General features: G+C 45.3%; 1 protein-coding gene across 1 annotated transcript; it reads left to right on the top strand.

Annotated features, from left to right (window-relative positions):
* LOC109126964 lies at positions 474–10,641 on the top strand. Its single transcript, XM_019230973.1, has 2 exons — positions 474–740; positions 10,111–10,641. The coding sequence occupies exons 1-2, from the start codon at positions 474–476 to the stop codon at positions 10,639–10,641; spliced, it is 798 nt and encodes a 265-aa protein (XP_019086518.1).

Raw genomic sequence — 17,518 nt, 5'->3', positions numbered from 1 at the left:
CTTGGAGCTAAACCGGTGTCCACTCCACTCAAAGAAGGCTACCAGGTCAAGCGAAAGGGGGAGATGAAGAAAATGCCTAATGCTCCGGTTAACAAGCTGGCTGAGCCGTATGAGGATGTGGGGAGATATCGTAGACTTTTGGTAAATTAATCTATCTCACAATCACAAGGCCTGATCTGTGCTACGCGGTCAATCAAGTCAGTCAACATATGAAAGCTCCAACCAAGTTTGACTGGAACACAGTGGAACTGATCCTTTGTTACCTCAAGGGGAGTCCTGGCCAAGGAATTTGGATGGGAAAGAACAACAACACTGAAATGGTAGGGTACTGTGACGCGGACTGTGCTGGTGATACAATGGATATGAGGTCACCGACTGGGTATTGTACATTTGTTGGTGGTAATCTAGTGACTTGGAAGTCAAAGAAGCAGAAAGTTGTCTCATGCTCAGGCGCCGAGTCCGAGTAAAGGGCCATGAAGAAGCTACCCAATGAACTTACGTGGCTCAAAGCACTCCTTAAAGACCTTGGGTTTGAGTCTGATCAACCGATCACCATGCACTGTGACAACAACGCAGCAATAAACATTGCCACAAACTCAGTTTTCCACAAACGGATCAAACAAATTGAAGTAGATTGCCATAAGGTTCGAGAGAAGATTGAAGAAGGGGTAATCTTACCGTGTCACACTCCGAGTAAAGATCAGTTGGCAGACATCTTCACCAAGGCTGCGAGTCCTCAAGTCTGTGAATACATCTATGGCAAACTTGGGCTCGCGGATCCCACGCGTCCAAGATAGGCTCACCTAATTCGTGGGTATCACACTCTTTTTCCCTTAACATAGTTTTGTCCCATGAGGTTTTTTATGTGAAGGTTTTTAATGAGGTGATGCTTCACGGGTTCCAAGCTTAGCCATTTCATTCGGCTAAGCTTGAGGGGGAGTATTGACCATGATCGATCATGAACAAGGTGGTGTCCGTACGGTCGTCCGTACACATGTGGAATAAGGCCGAGTTCTACTTTTGTTGCATGAAGTAGAGATGAGGCCTGACCACATATGGCCCATGAGAAGGATGGAGAATCTCTTCATAGTCGTTAGAAGAGAAATCAAACAAGATCACGTGTTGGTTTCACTTAAGGAAACCAAGGATATGGCGCTATCTACATTGGGATCAATTCTCTGTATTGTGTTAAGGGTGTAGCCCTAGTTTTCTTTCACTATTTAAATGCTCTAGCTGACATTGTAATACACACACTAATGGAATCTAAGTTTCTCTCTATTCTCTTTGTCGACTAAACTCTCCTCTTTCATATCTTTTCACTTTCATATCTTTACTTTCGCTTAAACTAACAGAGATGACATCCATTCCAAGCGTGGTGGATCGAGTGGGATGACATCCATTCCAGGTGTGATGGGTCGAGTGGGAATGTCATCGCTCCCGGAAGCATCGGTCAAGTCGCATGTCTGGAGTCTCATGACGTGAATCCTGGATTCGCATGTCTGGAGTCGCATGACATGAATCCTGGAGTCGCATGTCTGGAGTCGCATGACGCGAGCCCTGAAGTCGCATGACGTCTCTCCCGGGAGCGTCGGTCGAGTCGCATGACGTGAATCCTGAGGTTGCGTAGCTTGAGTCCAACGGTTTGATTCCTTTGTTGACCGCTTGAGTCGGGTGCATGTCTCAGGCTCCATTCGGTTCCAACAGTCTGGACATCTCCTAAACACCTTAAATACTCTAATATGAAAGATGTATGCAAAGATGATGCAAGAACTACCAAAACATGCGAAGTGTATAAAAGAGACTAGATAATGATGCAAAACAATGAATTATCCTAGCTAAATGCATGATAAATGCATGCTAAGGAGAGACAAAATATATACATATCAACTCCCCCAAACTTATTTTGCTTACCCTCGAACAAACAACCAAGAAAAAAGTATGGAAGAGAGGTGTGAAGATGGGGTCTTAGAACCTTGATAACAGGATTTTTACCCAGCTTATCAATTCCCTATGTAGTTGTAGTACAAAGGGTTATCAATCCAAATGGTTGTTATGCTAGCAGATAAGATATGATCAGAACAATGAAAGTCAAGCCAAGAAATAGTGGGGGTTTTTCTAACAACCTAAAGTAAGCAAAAGTAAATAAAAGAACAAGAACCACACGACCTAAGCCCCTATGCAAGCATTCCGGTACAAGATCGAGTGGGTAATCGGATGACAGAAGAAATCAAGAACACAAGGATGAACAGCTCGAAGGTATACACAAGGCTGGTGATCGAGTACCAGTTCAGGTAAGGGGTCGAGTTATAGGTAAAAAGTTAAACAATCAAGATGCGAAAGCTCCTAAGGATGGGGTAATTGACTCATAAGTGCTCCTGATTAAATTGGGATGTCTTGCATGCCTCAAGCAAATATTCCATAGACAATGAATCTCTAAACCTTGCTAAAACACTCTCGTGATAGAAACAATCAACCTTAATCACCCCCTACCCAACTCTCGTTGGAGAAACATGACTAAGCAGGCATTAAAATCCGATTCATGATTGTCAATAAACTCCTTACACATCTAATCTCTTAGTCTAAGTGAGTAAATCTCTAGCATTGATTGATTCAAGGATTTCAACAACATCTCTCGATGGTAACACACCCTAGATCTAATCTCAACCTCTTGGTCTGAAAATAACATTAAGAACACCAATCTAGAAATAAATTTTTATAAAATAAACATTCAAGCCAAGACATCCTAACCGATCAAGAACACATGTTTGCCTATCCCATCTTTAGAAACTTTGATTCACTACTCAGATCTCATGGTAACAAGCATAAAAACACAAACAAATGAAAGTTGCATTGAATTGAAAATAAGATGAAAGGTATAGAATACAGAATCGAAACTGGAAGAGTAGCAAAAAGAAGTAAAAATTGAATCCTAACATATTAGAAAAAATGTTTGAATCGCTCTCTCTCTCTCTCTCTCTCAGAAGCTCTCGCTATCTGGTTGTGAGTGTATGCGGCGTGCTAGGGCAAGAAGAAGAAAGGGGGTTTATATATGGAAACCCCTTTAACCTAGCTGCTCAGTTCTGCCCGAAGGTCTGCTCGAGACGGTGCACGAGGTTCAAATCGGGCAGTTCCTCGGGTAGGGCTTCAGGTTGTTCTTCATGCGCTCAGATCCTCTTCGATCGGGTTGAGGTTCAGACAGTTCTTCTCGCAAGACCACTCCTTCGGGTACATGTTTGGGTATTACCTCATTCTTTCCCATTTTAGGCTCCAAAGCACCTGTTTTCATCCAAAATGTAGAAAGGCAACAATGCAGCACCCTAAATGGCCTAAATGCAAATTCATACGGTTAAGGACCTAAAAATGCTAAGGTTAAGGTATATATAATGCAAAATATGGACAAAAAAGCTATTTAAAACATGTAAATTGGAGAGTTATCACACCCCCAAACTTATCTCTTGCTAGTCCTCTAGCAAGGAAGTAAGATGATGAGGTTTGAAAATGGGGACTCATAACCTCATAGTACCAAGCGAAGGATTCAAGCTATTGTCCTTATAGATAGTTTAACGGTGCTACGATCAATCAACATACTTACATATATCTTTCTATGCTCATCGCCATGCATCGATCTAGTTCATCCTCCAACTATCAGTAAAGACTTGTGATTCCAAAGAACATCTCTTTTAAATTCATTTAAGTGTTTGGCGAATTTTTGCAAATAGAAAGTGAATCAAGCTCAATTGGTTTCAAGGGTAAGGCTTTTTGGTAGGTGGGTTTCAAACAATATTTTTGGGTGGCTTACTCTCAAAAGAAGGAATGCTAGAAAGTTGTGAAAACTATCTAAGATTGAGAACAATTGAGATATACAAAGCTTAACTTTTGATGATCTACCTTTTTCTCATTCACTTTTTTTTTATCAAACACACTAGAGTAAAACTGCCCACAACCTTGATTTTAACTCCCTTTTTTACAATCCCTAAGGTTTTAACTTTAAACATCTAGCTCTCTTTTACAAAATTTTTTCTTTCTTTGCTATACTCCTAATTGTTTTATTTTCTCTTTTTTTTTTTTTTTTTCTAGGAGACTATAACAAGATATTTCTCTCTTTTTTTTACTTAGAGTGTTAAAGCTTTAGTTTCTATTTTATTCATCAACCCAACCCCAAATAAACATGCTAACCACCTATCTTTCAAAACCGATTCTATTAGCTAGTCCAAATGATTCTTAACTTAGCTAAAACAAGAGCCAGTTCTTTTTCGTTCTCAATACTCTCAAAGTTTCACAACCTATAGCACCACAAAACATGAAAAGGCCTCACTCAACAATTCACAACAAGGTTTGAAAGAAAAAGTTTGGGTTCAAGGGTAGGGAAAACAATTTCGGGTTAAGCGAAAAGATTGGCAAAAAATAGAGTGTTAACCTGAGATTTAGAGTTACCATGAGCAAGCATTCAAGTTCCATAAGCTAGATAATTTAAGTTCAGGTTAAGTCCAATAATATAGAGATGATACAATGTTCAAGCAAGTTTCAAACAAGTGGAAGAAGCTTTCAAAAGACACATGGTTTCAAACAAAGATTTTTCGTTTTTTTTTCCAAAGATTGATCTAGCAACAATGAACTGTGATTAAGGGCTATAACTTCAATCCTAAGGTTAGACTTTAAACAAGGTGGTTTTAATTATTGTCCCCTAAAATGCATATGCAACAATCCTATATGAAGCAATCTAGACTCAATCCTAATATGTAAATGCAACTATATGAACACCCTTTTTTTTTTTTTTTTAATTTTCAAATTTTTTTGGAGTTTTTATGCAAATAGATGCAGACTCAAATGAATAAAACTAGTATGCAAAAATTTGAAATAAGAAAATAAAGCACAATGTTAAATACATTCTCAAACCCTCCCCTAAACTTAAATTACACAGTCCCTTGTGTAAATGAAAGTCTGAAAAAGAAATATGACAATCACACAAAGAAAATAAAACACAATGCAATGGTATAAAGTATAAACAATGGTGTGGATGAAGGTGGTACCTCATGGGTTGGTGAAGAAGGAGGTTATGGCAGCCTCCATGCTCGCCAAAGTGTACCCAGGATCGTCTCCGGCTTCAGCATGTGCCGGGGTTTGCTCATCAGAAAGCTCGGTTATGTGCACGGACGACCTGCTCGGACCAGCATCCGAGGGGTTGATCGGGTAAGGCATTGCATAGCTCACCGGGTAGGGCATCGGGTAGTACGATGGGTATGGTGGGAAAGGTCCAGAATGTTCACCCGTGTAGCTGCTCGTAGGATGCATTGGGTCTGGCATCTGATATGGCATCTGGTAGGGCTAAGGGAAAGGACCTGAGTGGTCACTCGAATGGCTGCTTGATGGAGGCATCGGATAGGGCATCGTGTATGCCGTCGGGTAAGGTGTCGGATAGGCATCTGAGTGACTCCTCCGTGATCTATCAGGCCTGGTTGCACCCTCCTCTGCTTGTGGCTCGTATGATGATGCCGTATGAAGCTCTGCAGGTGCCAAACCTCGGATCCCTCCTAATGGTCCGCTCCTCCCCACCCATGTGGGTGCATATGCTGAAGTGGGAGCTGAGGTACAGCTTGCCTTGTCTTGTAGCTCCCTGATCTGACCTCCCATTACTTTCCTTGCTAGGAACTTGTTCATCCTCTTCCACCACCCGATCCTCTTGTGTGCTTCTCTCACTCCTACTGGCTGCTTCTGGGAGCAAACATATTCCTCTGAATCATCTCCCTGTCCTTGCCTGCTTGGTTCTCTCACTTCAGCTTCAGATTCCCCCTCAGGGTTTTACAGCTCCTCTAATGGAGGCATGAAATCTATGTTTGCCCCTAGCCAGATTTTTGTGAACACGACGTTGGGCAGAATCATCTGAGTAGCTCCGACTGCTGGATGAACGAATTTGAAGAGAAACCTTTCATTTGGCTTCTCATAAGCTAAAAGTCTCGCCAATGTGAGGTAGTCAATATCTAGTCATATCGGCTCATGTACCACTCCCTTCAGGGGCACGTCGCAAGCTACCAAAATTGGCGTGACTAAACCTCCTATGGAGATTTCACCAGATCCTTCACACCTCTCGGTTTTCATGGCCCAAGATGTAACGCCCCAAAGGCCACCTCTTATTGGGCCCCATGTCCAATCCCAGTCCATGGGCCCACCTTCCTTAATGGACCTCACATCCTCTCACTAGGCCCGTGAGCCCATCTATATCTGACGGCCGGTTTGCTACGTCTGGGAGGCTTTAAAGACTTGTTACCGTCCCTACAAATCACCACATGATCTTTCCCTGTGTTTTGTCCTCACTTCCCGGAAGGTCACCCATCTTGAGAATACTCCAGTTCAAGCACGCTTAACTCTACAGTTCTCTCAGGACCCTTGACCGAAAAGATAAGTGCACTTTGGTGACATAGGTGGCCAAATCAATTTTTTAAACCTCTCCGCATGTCCCTGAAGCCGGGGTGTCACAATTCACCCCCACTAACAGATCGGAACGTCCTCATTGCGCACCAAGACCGTCACCCCGATGGTGTGAGCCCACTCGACTCCACACTCGTCTGGGTTCGGCTCTGATACTACTTGTAATGCCCCGACTGCCACCTTTTAGTGGGCCTCATGTCTAATCCCAGTCCATGGGCCCACCTTCCTTAATGGGCCTTACGTCCTCTCACTAGGCCCATGAGCCCATCTATATCCGACTGCCGGTTTGCTACGTCTGGGAGGCTTTAAAGACTTGTTACGGTCCCTACAAATCACCACATGATCTTTCCCTATGTTTTATCCTCACTCACACAGTTCCGATAGTCACTTCCCAGAAGGTCACCCATCCTAAGACTACTCCAACTCAAGCACGTTTAACTCTAGTGTTCTCTCAGGACCCTTGACCGAAAAGATAAGTGCACTTTGGTGACATAGGTGGCCAAATAAATTATTTTAAACCTCTCCTTATGTCCCTGAAACCGGTGTGTCACACAGAATTTCAAATACAAGAACTGATCAAGCAAAACAAAGACCATGTTGGTGTCCGCTATAGCCCCTACTAGTGGTCTACCATCCCTAGCATTATCCAGGATTCCACACAAGGCTATGTCAAACAGCTGGAGCTCATGATCATTCACATTCCATGTTTCCTTCCTAATGAATAAAGTGCAAGCTAGGGACTTTTGAAAATACCTCAGGACAGGGCTCCTAATTTGAGCAGATTTGGAGCTTGTGGATTTGCAGGAAAGCTTATCTCCTATTTTCAGCCATAGGGACTTCATCTCTTCCTTGTTTACCTACATGTTTTCTCCATGGCCAACCTTGAAACCATACAACTCCTCCATCTCCTTGAAAGTAAGCCGGTACTCCTTGTTGCGCACAGAGAAGGTGATGAACCCGATCCCTCCATCGTGTAGAAGCGTCGGGTGGTCTTCAAAATAGTGTAACCGCAGCGTGGCAAGGAAGTGGACCGTCTCCGCTTTGTATACTTCTAGGTTGGCCCGCATCATCTGGCCCAGGTGGCACATGTCAAAGAGGAACTCGACATCTCTCGCGATCCCCAACTGTTTCATCGTCTCACAGTGGGGGTAGCGGGTCCCAACAAAGCTCATCTTGCGGAAGACCTTGAAGAGTTTGGCCGGAGTTTCCACTTCTCTTTGCTTCAGCCTCCTAGACGCCATCCGGGTGCGTTCTCTCTGCTCCTCTTCATTTTCAGGGCTCTCACGATCGGTATCTTGGTCTTCTTCTTCCACCGCTCTCTCGGCCACTTTCTCAGCCTTTTCGGAAGCTGGTCTCTTCCCCCTCACAACCGCAGCTCTGCTTCTCGAGTAGGAGGTTTGGTTCTCCTCCGGTCCTCCATCGGCATATGAATCGACTTCCATCGGATTAGTAATGGTTCTTTTGGACGTAGATAAGTCCCTACGTCGTGGAGATCTGCGTACAACACTTGCCACCGGGCATGGTGAGAGAACACGGGTGTCTACATGATCGGGTGCTCGAGTACCTCCTCGGGTGATGGATTGGGTTGAGATTCGGGTAGGGGTTTGGAAACGTCCACTCAGCGGTTGGGAATGTGAAACGTCTCCTCCTCCGTGGGAATTGCAAGCATTGATGATGTTATCATAGGACCGGAGTCCGATCGAGACGACCGAGACGCATCGGACGCGACCGAGACGCCTGACCAAGACGTATCGGATGCGGCCAAGACGTATACTTCGAATGCGGCCAAGGCACCAGTAGTTCTCCCAGGAGCCACGACGAGGTCAAGGAGCTCCACCAAGGCGGCCAAACAACGGATCAACCTCTTCGTTCAATCGTTCATTTAACAACACCCGGCCAACGAAGAGCTTGCAGGTTCAGTTCGCATGGCCTTCACTCTTACCCAAGAGTGAAGGCAACCAAAGTTACTATAGCGAGGAATTGTACTCTTTTTCCTCACTCGAGGTTTGTCCCACTGGGTTTACCGGAGGAGGTTTTAACGAGGTAAGGAGCTTAGTGCAAAACGGTCAAGGCTAAGTCGTTTCCCGCGTCAAGGCCAAAGGCGGTTCTTTTCTTTCTTATTGCGTTTTGATTTGAATTTTGGAATATTCCTTTGTGAACGTTAGAGCGTTTGTGGCTAAGTTTGTTGGATAAAGGAGGTGACGTGTTCTATTTGCAAAGAGAACACGTCAAAGGACGATGTGCAGACCAAGATGAGTCCGCGTGTCCTTAAGCCCCTTCCTTAATCTAGCTATTTAAATCTCTCTTAGCTCTTTGTAGTTCCTTAGACTTGAATGAAAATAAAACTTTTCTCAAAGAGAGATTCTTTGATCTTGTCTCAACCCTTTCTCTAGTTCAATCTGGGATTTTTCTAAGGAAGAACCCTAACGACACCAAACCGGCTTTGACGTCGTTAGCTTGGCCGTATCGAGAGGAGAGCCAAACCTCTCGTGTCGTCACTCGTTCCACCTCCTCTTTCATCGTTTCATTTCAACTCGCAATTACCATCGCATCTTACCGCAACAACTCTTAGCCGTTCCGCATCCGTTCCATCCGTACCGCATCCGTTCGACCTGATCGTGGCCAAACGACTGATCTCTCAATCGGCTCGTTTGTTTACTTTCAAACTCTGTTTCCCTTGTTTGATTCGTCCCTAGATCCGAAGCCACAAGCCTTGTCCGAGGAAAGCATCGTCTACATCGATCTGTCCGAGAGCCCTCCTCTTGACCGTTCCGCAAGCGCGACTATCGGTCATATCAGTTTGGTATCAGAGCTTCAAAAGCTCCTACGAGGTTGTATCTCTCCAAAACTCTTTCCTTTTGCTTAAAGTTTCAATCTTTTGCCTGCTTGGTAGTCTAGTATGCTTATTTTCATTTCGCATGTTCCGATTAGTCATTTGGTTAAATTTTGTGCATGTGTTGTGTTGTTAAGCATTTGTCTAGGGTGTTTAGCGTTCATTTTGTTCATCTTGTTCGTCATAGTGTACATCCTTGTTCTTGCATAGATACTTTTAGATCGATAAAGCTAGAAATTTGCTTAGCTTTCGTGTTTTTGTTTTTGGTCATAAAGCAAGTCTTTTCATGTAGCATTTTTACTTTTGCTTTTGTTAGTCATAGGTTTAAATTGTGTGAGCTGTCTTCAATCATTTGGTGACAAAATAAAGATCTTTCTTGTGGTCCTTTGAACTTGCGATACTCATGAATATTCGTTTTCGTTTTGTCGAGGTTCAAATTCAAGCAAGCCGCATAGATAAGCTCCACGTCACAATAGACGATCCGTACGATGGCCAACGAACCACCTCCAGCACCACCTGAAATAGGAGTCACCCTCGCAGCGTTACGCACCGGCATAGAACAGCTCGCAGAGCGTTAAACATGTATCAAACTGTTAAACCCTCCCAGTGAAGATCCTTTGCCCACAAGGCGACCACGATGAGAACCGGCGAGCAACCAGTCCGATGAAGACTATGAACCGAGGCCTAGACAACAACATCAACACGATGATCCGTACGACGAAGCCCTAAGGCACCACGAACCAGTTCATAAGATGATAGCGCCGACGTTCGCAGGTAAATCCGACCCGGAAGCCTACCTTGAATGGGAGAGCCGCATGGAGCACTTATACTCGTGTCACGCCTATCCGTAGTTGCGCAAAGTCCAGTACGCCGTGGCTCAATTCACCGACTACGCTCTCACCTGGTGGGATCGTCTTGAAGCCGAGCAGCGTCGCAACCGTGACCGACCCATCACCGTTTGGGAGGTCTTGAAGGTGGAGATGCGAAGGCGTTACGTGCCTCTGTACTACCACCGCAAGCTCCAGAAGAAGTTCCGGAGGCTCACGCAAGGCGCGCGAACCGTGGAAGAATATTTTGAGGAGTTCGAGCATTTGCGTAATCGACTTCAAGTCGAAGACTTGGAAGAGTCACTCATGGCTCAGTTCTTGGATGGATTACAAGACAGGATCGCGCGCAAGGTCGAACGCCGGCCTTATCAAGGCTTCGAGGAGTTGTTGCATCTGTCGGTTCAAATTGAAAGTCAGATCAAGAAGAAGAACGCCTCTACGAGTCGCACTAGAGCCCAAGGGGTTCCAAGTTGGTCTCCTAACGCGTCAACATCGAATCGGCCCCAAGAGAAGCCTAAGGCGACCGGCGTCGATACAAGGTTCAAACCAAGGTAGCCGGCCACCAATGAGCGACAAGATCTGAGACGCAACACCACCGACGTTCGGAGCCGCGACATTGTGTGTTTCAAATGTCAAGGGAGAGGCCACTACGCTCGAGAGTGTCCGAATGCACGCATGATGATCATCACTGAGTCAAGAGAGCTCGAGTCCGACGGAGAAGAGGCCGAAGTGAAAGATCAAGTCGAGGGTGAACTTGAAAAAGCTGTAGCTGAGCCCGACGTCGGGGAGCTTCTGATGATTTGCCGCATCCTCAACACAAGTGTGGCGACCGCCGACGACGCAAGCCAGCGCGACAATATCTTCCACACCCGATGCACTGTAAGTGGAAAGGTTTGTGGGTTGATAATAGCCGGCGGATATTGCACTAACGTGGCAAGCTCCAGTCTAGTCAAGAAATTTTCCCTCCCTACCACAAACCATCCTTGTCCTTATCATTTAAAATGGTTGAATGACAAGACTGTGATCCATGTAAAGGAACAGGTCACAGTCTCGTTTAGTGTCGGTCCGTATAAGGACCAAGTCCTATGCGACGTGGTGCATATGCAAGCTAGCCACCTCTTATTGGGGCGACCATGGCAGTTTGATAAGCGAACCACGCATTTCGGCCATACAAACCAATACTATTTCGTCCATGACAACAAACGCATTTGTTTGAAACCATTGAACCCCAATAAAGTGCACGAAATGCAAACTAAGTTGTCAAAAGACTCGGACGATAAAAAGAACTTTTTAGTTCAATATGGTGATGTTAGGAAGTTCCTTAAGGACTCTAACCAAGTGTTATTGATGGTTTTTCGAGATTTATTGCTTTCAGGCCTCGAAGGATCGATAGACGCCTTACCGGAGGTGATACGCGAAGTTCTTAGGCGTTTCAAGGACGTGTTTCCCAAAGAGCTTCCCGAAGGTCTACCACCAATCAGAGGCATTGAACACCAAATCGATCTTGTTCCCGGAGCCCAACTTCCAAACCGGCCAGCATATCGAGTCAACCCCAAAGAAGTGAAGGAGCTCGAGCACCAAGTGTCCGATCTTATGGCTCAAGAATATGTTCGAGAGAGTTTGAGCCCGTGCGCTGTCCCTGTCTTGCTCGTGCCCAAGAAGGACGGTTTGTGGCGCATGTGTGTTGACTGTCGAGCTGTCAACAACATCACCATCAAGTACCGACATCCCATCCCGAGGCTTGATGATATGCTTGACGAACTAAGTGGCTCAAGTGTCTTCTCAAAGATCGACTTGAAGAGTGGTTATCACCAAGTTAACATGAAGGAGGGCGATGAATGGAAGAAAGCCTTCAAAACAAAACAGGATTTGTACGAATGGTTGGTAATGCCATTCGGTCATTCTAACGCCCCTTCCACATTTATGCGTCTCATGAATCATGTTTTAAGGGCTTTCATTAATAAGTTTGTGGTGGTTTACTTTGATGACATCCTCGTGTATAGTTCTAGTTTGTCTGATCATGGTAGGCATCTAGAATCTGTCTTGTTTACTCTCCGCGAAGAGCAATTGTACGCCAACTTGAAAAAGTGCGTCTTTGCTGCTGATGAATTAGTGTTTCTAGGTTTTGTTGTTAGTTCACAGGGCCTTAAGGTTGATGGAGAGAAGATATGCGCCATAGAGGAGTGGCCTACGCCTACAAACATCTCTCACGTCCGATCATTCCATGGCCTCGCAAGCTTCTACCGGAGGTTCGTGAAGGACTTCAGTACGATCGCCGCGCCCCTCACCGCCGTTATCAAGAAGAATCAAGAGTTTAAGTGGGGAGAGGATCAAGATTGAGCGTTCACCGAGCTCAAGCGACGCCTCACGCAAGCCCCTTTGCTCACCTTACCCGACTTCAACAAGACGTTTGAGGTCGAATGCGATGCTTTGGGAGTAGGGATCAGTGCAGTTCTTACTCAGGGAGGAAAGCCCGTGGTGTACTTAAGTGAGAAACTTAGTGGTGTTGCGATCAACTACCCGATGTATGATAAAGAACTATACGCCCTCGTCCGCGCAATGGAGGTTTGGCAGCACTACTTGTTGGCGCGAGAGTTCGTGATTCACACTGATCACGAAACGTTGAAGCACCTTCGCGGCCAAACCAATCTCAAGAGAAGACACGCGAAGTGGTTGGAGTTCATCGAATCATTTCCATACGTCATCAAGTACAAGAAGGGCATGGAGAATGTTGTAGCCGAAGCTTTGTCAAGGAGGCACGCTCTGATCACTACAATGGACGCTCGAGTGTTGGAGTTTGAAAGCATCAAGGATGCGTACGCTGATGATTTGGAGTTTGGTGATTGTTTCAAGAACCATGGGAAAGGAATTTACACCGAGTTCTACTTACACGAAGGTTTCTTGTTCCGAGGCCGGCGTCTTTGCATCCCCATCGGATCCATACGCGAGTTGTTAGTCCGAGAAGCACACAGTGGAGGCTTGTCTGGTCATTTCGATATCACCAAGACGCTAGCCGTGCTCCAAGAGCATTTCTACTGGCCTAAGATGCATAGCATGGTCGAGAAGCACTGCGGCCGTTGAATAGTTTGTCGAGCCTCAAAGTCGACAACGCATCTTCATGGCCTCTACATGCCTCTATCAGTGTCTACAGTGCCTTGGATCAACTTGTCTATGGATTTCATCCTAGGCCTACCTCTCTTCTTAGCATATAAGGATAGCATTATGGTTGTGGTGGACAGGTTCTCGAAGATGGCGCACTTTGTGCCTTGCAACAAGAACAATGACGCCGTGCAACTAGCCAATCTCTTCTTCAGTCAAGTGATCAAGCTTCATGGCGTGCCGCGCACTATTATATCTGACCGAGACCCAAAATTCCTCGGTGACTTCTGGCGAACCATCTTGGGGAAACTCGGCACCAAGCTTCTCTACTCCACCGCCGCTCACCCACAAACTGATGGCCAAACGGAGGTCGTAAACCGTTCAATAGGAGCTATGCTTAGAACGGCGATCGCGAGTAATAAAAGTTCCTGGCTCGAATGCATCCCCATCATTGAGTTTGCCTATAACTAGACCATCCACTCCTCGACGAAGAAGTCTCCATTTGAAGTTGCATATGGGTTCAAGCCGCTTACACCTTTGGATCTTCTTCCTCTACCGCTGGAAGAGATCGAGAACAAAGACGGAGCCGCGAGAGCAGAGCTAGTCAAGAAGCTGCACGAGGAGGTTCGAGCCAACATCGAGAGAAGGAACGAGCAGTACGCGCGCTTCTTAAACCGAGGACGTAAACAAATGTTGTTCAAGCCTAGCGACTGGGTGTGACAAGCTCAGCCCCCAAGGATATGGACCATTCCGGGTCGTTGAAAAGATCAACGACAATGCCTACCGACTTGAGCTTCCAGGTGAGTATACCATATCAACGTCTTTCAATGTTGCTGACCTTGTTCCGTTTGATGTAGGTGAGGACGAAGATGTTTTAGGGACCAAACCTTTTCAAGGAGGAGGAGATGATGTGATCATAGGACCGGAGTCCAATCGAGATGACCGAGATGCATCGGACGCGACCGAGACGCCTGACCAAGACGCACCAGACGTGGCCAAGACGTCTACTTCGAACGCGGCCAAGGCACCAGTAGTTCTCCCAGGAGCCACGACGAGGTCAAGGAGCTCCACCAAGGCGGCCAATCAACGGATCAACCTCTTCGTTCAATCGTTCGTTTAACAACACCCGGCCAACGAAGAGCTTGAAGGTTCAGTTCGCATGGCCTTCACTCTTACCCAAGAGTGAAGGCAAAAAAAGTCACTATAGCGAGGAATTGTATTCTTTTTCCTCACTCTGGGTTTGTCCCACTGGGTTTACCGGAGGAGGTTTTAACGAGGCAAGGAGCTTAGTGCAAAACGCTCCAGGCTAAGTCGTTTCCCGCGTCTAGGCCAAAGGCGGTTCTTTTCTTTCATACGCGTTGCATTTTGATTTGAACTTTGGAATATTCCTTTGTGAATGTTAGAGTGTTTGTGGCTAAGTTTGTTGGTTTAAGGAGGCGACGTGTTCTATTTGCAAAGAGAACACGTCAAAGGATGATGTGCGGACCAAGATGAGTCCGTGTGTCCTTAAGCCCCTTCCTTAACCTAGCTATTTAAACCTCTCTTAGCTCTTTGTAGTTCCTTAGACTTGAATGAAAATAAAACTTTTCTCAAAGAGAGATTCTTTGATCTTGTCTCAACCCTTTCTCTAGTTTAATCCGGGATTGTTCTAAGGAAGAACCCTAACGACACCAAACCGGGTTTGACATCGTTAGCTTGGCCGTATCGAAAGGAGAGCCAAACCTCTCTTGTTTTCACTCGTACCACCTTCTCTTTCATCGTTTCATTTCAACTCGCAATCACCATCGCATCTTAACGCAACCACTCTTAGTCGTTCCACATCCGTTCCATCCGTACCGCATCCGTTCGACCTGATCGTGGCCAAACGACCGATCTCTCAATCGGCTCGTTTGTTTACCTTCAAACTCTGTTTCCCTCGTTTGATTTGTCCCTAGATCCGAAGCCACAAGCCTTGTCCGAGGAAAGCATTGTCTACATCTGTCCGAGAGCCCTCCTCTTGACCGTTCCGCAAGCACAACCATCGGTCACATCAATTAATGTCGTCTCCGCCGGTTCTGGCAGCGGCGGAGGTTGATCTGGTGTCCTTCTTTTGATATGTTTTGATTTTCGGAGCCATAGGTAAATCCTTGAAAGGAAAAACAGAGACTAAGTCGAGATTAATAGGGTTACTTCCCGAAAATCTAAGAACACTTGGCTTTTTGAGAGAAAATAGAAAGATGGAAGCTAAAGAGTTCTTAGGGTTTAGGGATTACTTATCGGTTTGTGGTGTTGAGAGAAAAAAGGTTTTGCCCCCTTAAATAGAAGAGGCTGCCACTAGGGTTTCGTCGAGAGTGGGTTAGGGTTTTGGAGAATTCGGACTTCACTCGCCACCCGAGTAGAAACACGATCAGGCGCGTCGGGTGTGTATTCGGTTACGGTCTCGGGTTCCCCAATATTTCTGATTTCTTCTTTTTCCCTTTTTTTTTTTATAAATGAAAACTTATAGAAACATAAATTGTAAAATCCAAATTAAACAAAACGAAATAAATAAAACAAAATTAAATGAAAAGAGATTGAAAGATACCTTTAGGACTTCCTCCCAAGTGAGCTTGTTTTAAGTCACTAAGCTTGACTTTTCATTCTCTTCAAGCATTGTTTTTGGGAGGGAGAGGTTTTGGTATCCTCTCCACTGTAGTAGACTGATTCAAGGGATTTTTCGGTTCTTGTCCTGGTTCCACATCAAAGGCAGTATGAACTTCTTGGCGATGCCTGATTTCCCTAGGCATCGTTTGGGTGGAGAAAACCTAAACATCGATGGTTGGCCTCTTTATTCCATTCTTGATGTCAAATTTCATTTTGACGTGCTCTCCATGCTCAATGATGTTATGTCCTCTTTTCACATCAATCACTGCACCTACTGTTGCCAACAATGGTCTTCCTAGGATTAGTGGATCTTCTGGTTCCTTATCCATGTCGAGGATCATGAAATCGGTAGGAATCTCCACTCTTCTGATCCTAAAAGGCAAGTTTTCTAGTATACCATGGGGATGCCTAATTGTCCTATCAGCTAAGACCAAATACAGGCTGCTTGGTTTAAAACTGCTGAAATCCATCTTGTTGGCAACTGAAAGTGACATGATATTGACTGAAGCTCCCAAATCGCATAAACAATTGGTGAAGATCCGAAGGCCTACTGAATATGGCAGAGTGAAAGAGCCGGAATCCTCCAGTTTCTCATTGATCCTCAGTTCAGGATCTAAACACACTCCACTCCTCAGGATCACATTCCTAATTTCTTTAACAGCTTCCTTTATTTCCATCTCCAGTTGAGCTGTCTCTTTGATGATTTCATCTCGAAGAGCGTGTGGTGGCAAGAGCTTAGGAGGGGGGCATTTCGGTTTGACATACGCTCTGCAAGCGCCTCTAATTGGATATCAAGAGCTGCTATGAATCTTTCCTCTAATTCCCCTTCCTCAGCTGCAAGAAGTTGAGATTGATCTATCATCTGAACGTCTACCCGATGGATCATCCGATCACCATCGTCGGGTACGTCATCGGTCTCCTTGAGTGAAGGATCAGGTTCATACTCGGATAAGTAATATTGGTGCTCATACATCCCACTGTGATCCATATCCTCTCTATCTTAAACATCACTGTCCTCAGTGAGGTAATCATCAACATTTTCAAGAAAGATTGCCTGGGCAGTAGCATAGTCCTTTGGGTTCTGAACAGCTTTACCGGGAAGCTGACCTAGCTTCTGAGTTGTTTGGGCTATGTTTTGGCCGTCTAGGTATCTCAACTTAGTATTGAGAGAATTATACTTAGCATTGAGGTCATTGTACCCAGAGTCGATCTTGTTGCTCATCTCTGCGAATCGTTTAGCGTTGGCCATCGTGTCGATGTCTGACTCTATATCATCTGCTGAATTAAGCCACGTAGGTTAGCCTCTTGAGATTGGTTATTTGATCCTTTCTATGGTGGGAAGCCATGTGGTGCAATTGGTTGGTGGTAATTGTTGGGGTACTACTGCTTAGGAGTATAGCCTTGATTGTATTGGACAAAAGGCTTTTGCGGGCCCTGGTTTCCTTGGACTACGGATGGGTAGATTTGATCTTGAGGATTAGCAACATTAGGGTTACGGTAGGAGAGATTTGGGTTTGGTTTGTAGTTGTTGTATCCTTTATTGTAACCCCCTTGATTGTTGATGTAGTTCACATCCTCTAGTTGGGCATTCTCCTAATCTTGTTGCTGAAACTGGTCTTCTTCAGAGATTGAATGGACATGTTATTGCTGATTGAGGAGTTTGTCCAATTTGTCATTGAGGGCTTTCATGTCTCGCTTGTACTTGGCATCG

This window comes from Camelina sativa, chromosome 2, assembly GCF_000633955.1.
Source record: "Camelina sativa cultivar DH55 chromosome 2, Cs, whole genome shotgun sequence".
In the NCBI taxonomy this organism is placed as follows: domain Eukaryota; kingdom Viridiplantae; phylum Streptophyta; class Magnoliopsida; order Brassicales; family Brassicaceae; genus Camelina; species Camelina sativa.
The sequence above is the reverse complement of the archived record's forward strand: the minus strand, read 5'-3'. Positions and strand labels throughout refer to the sequence as shown.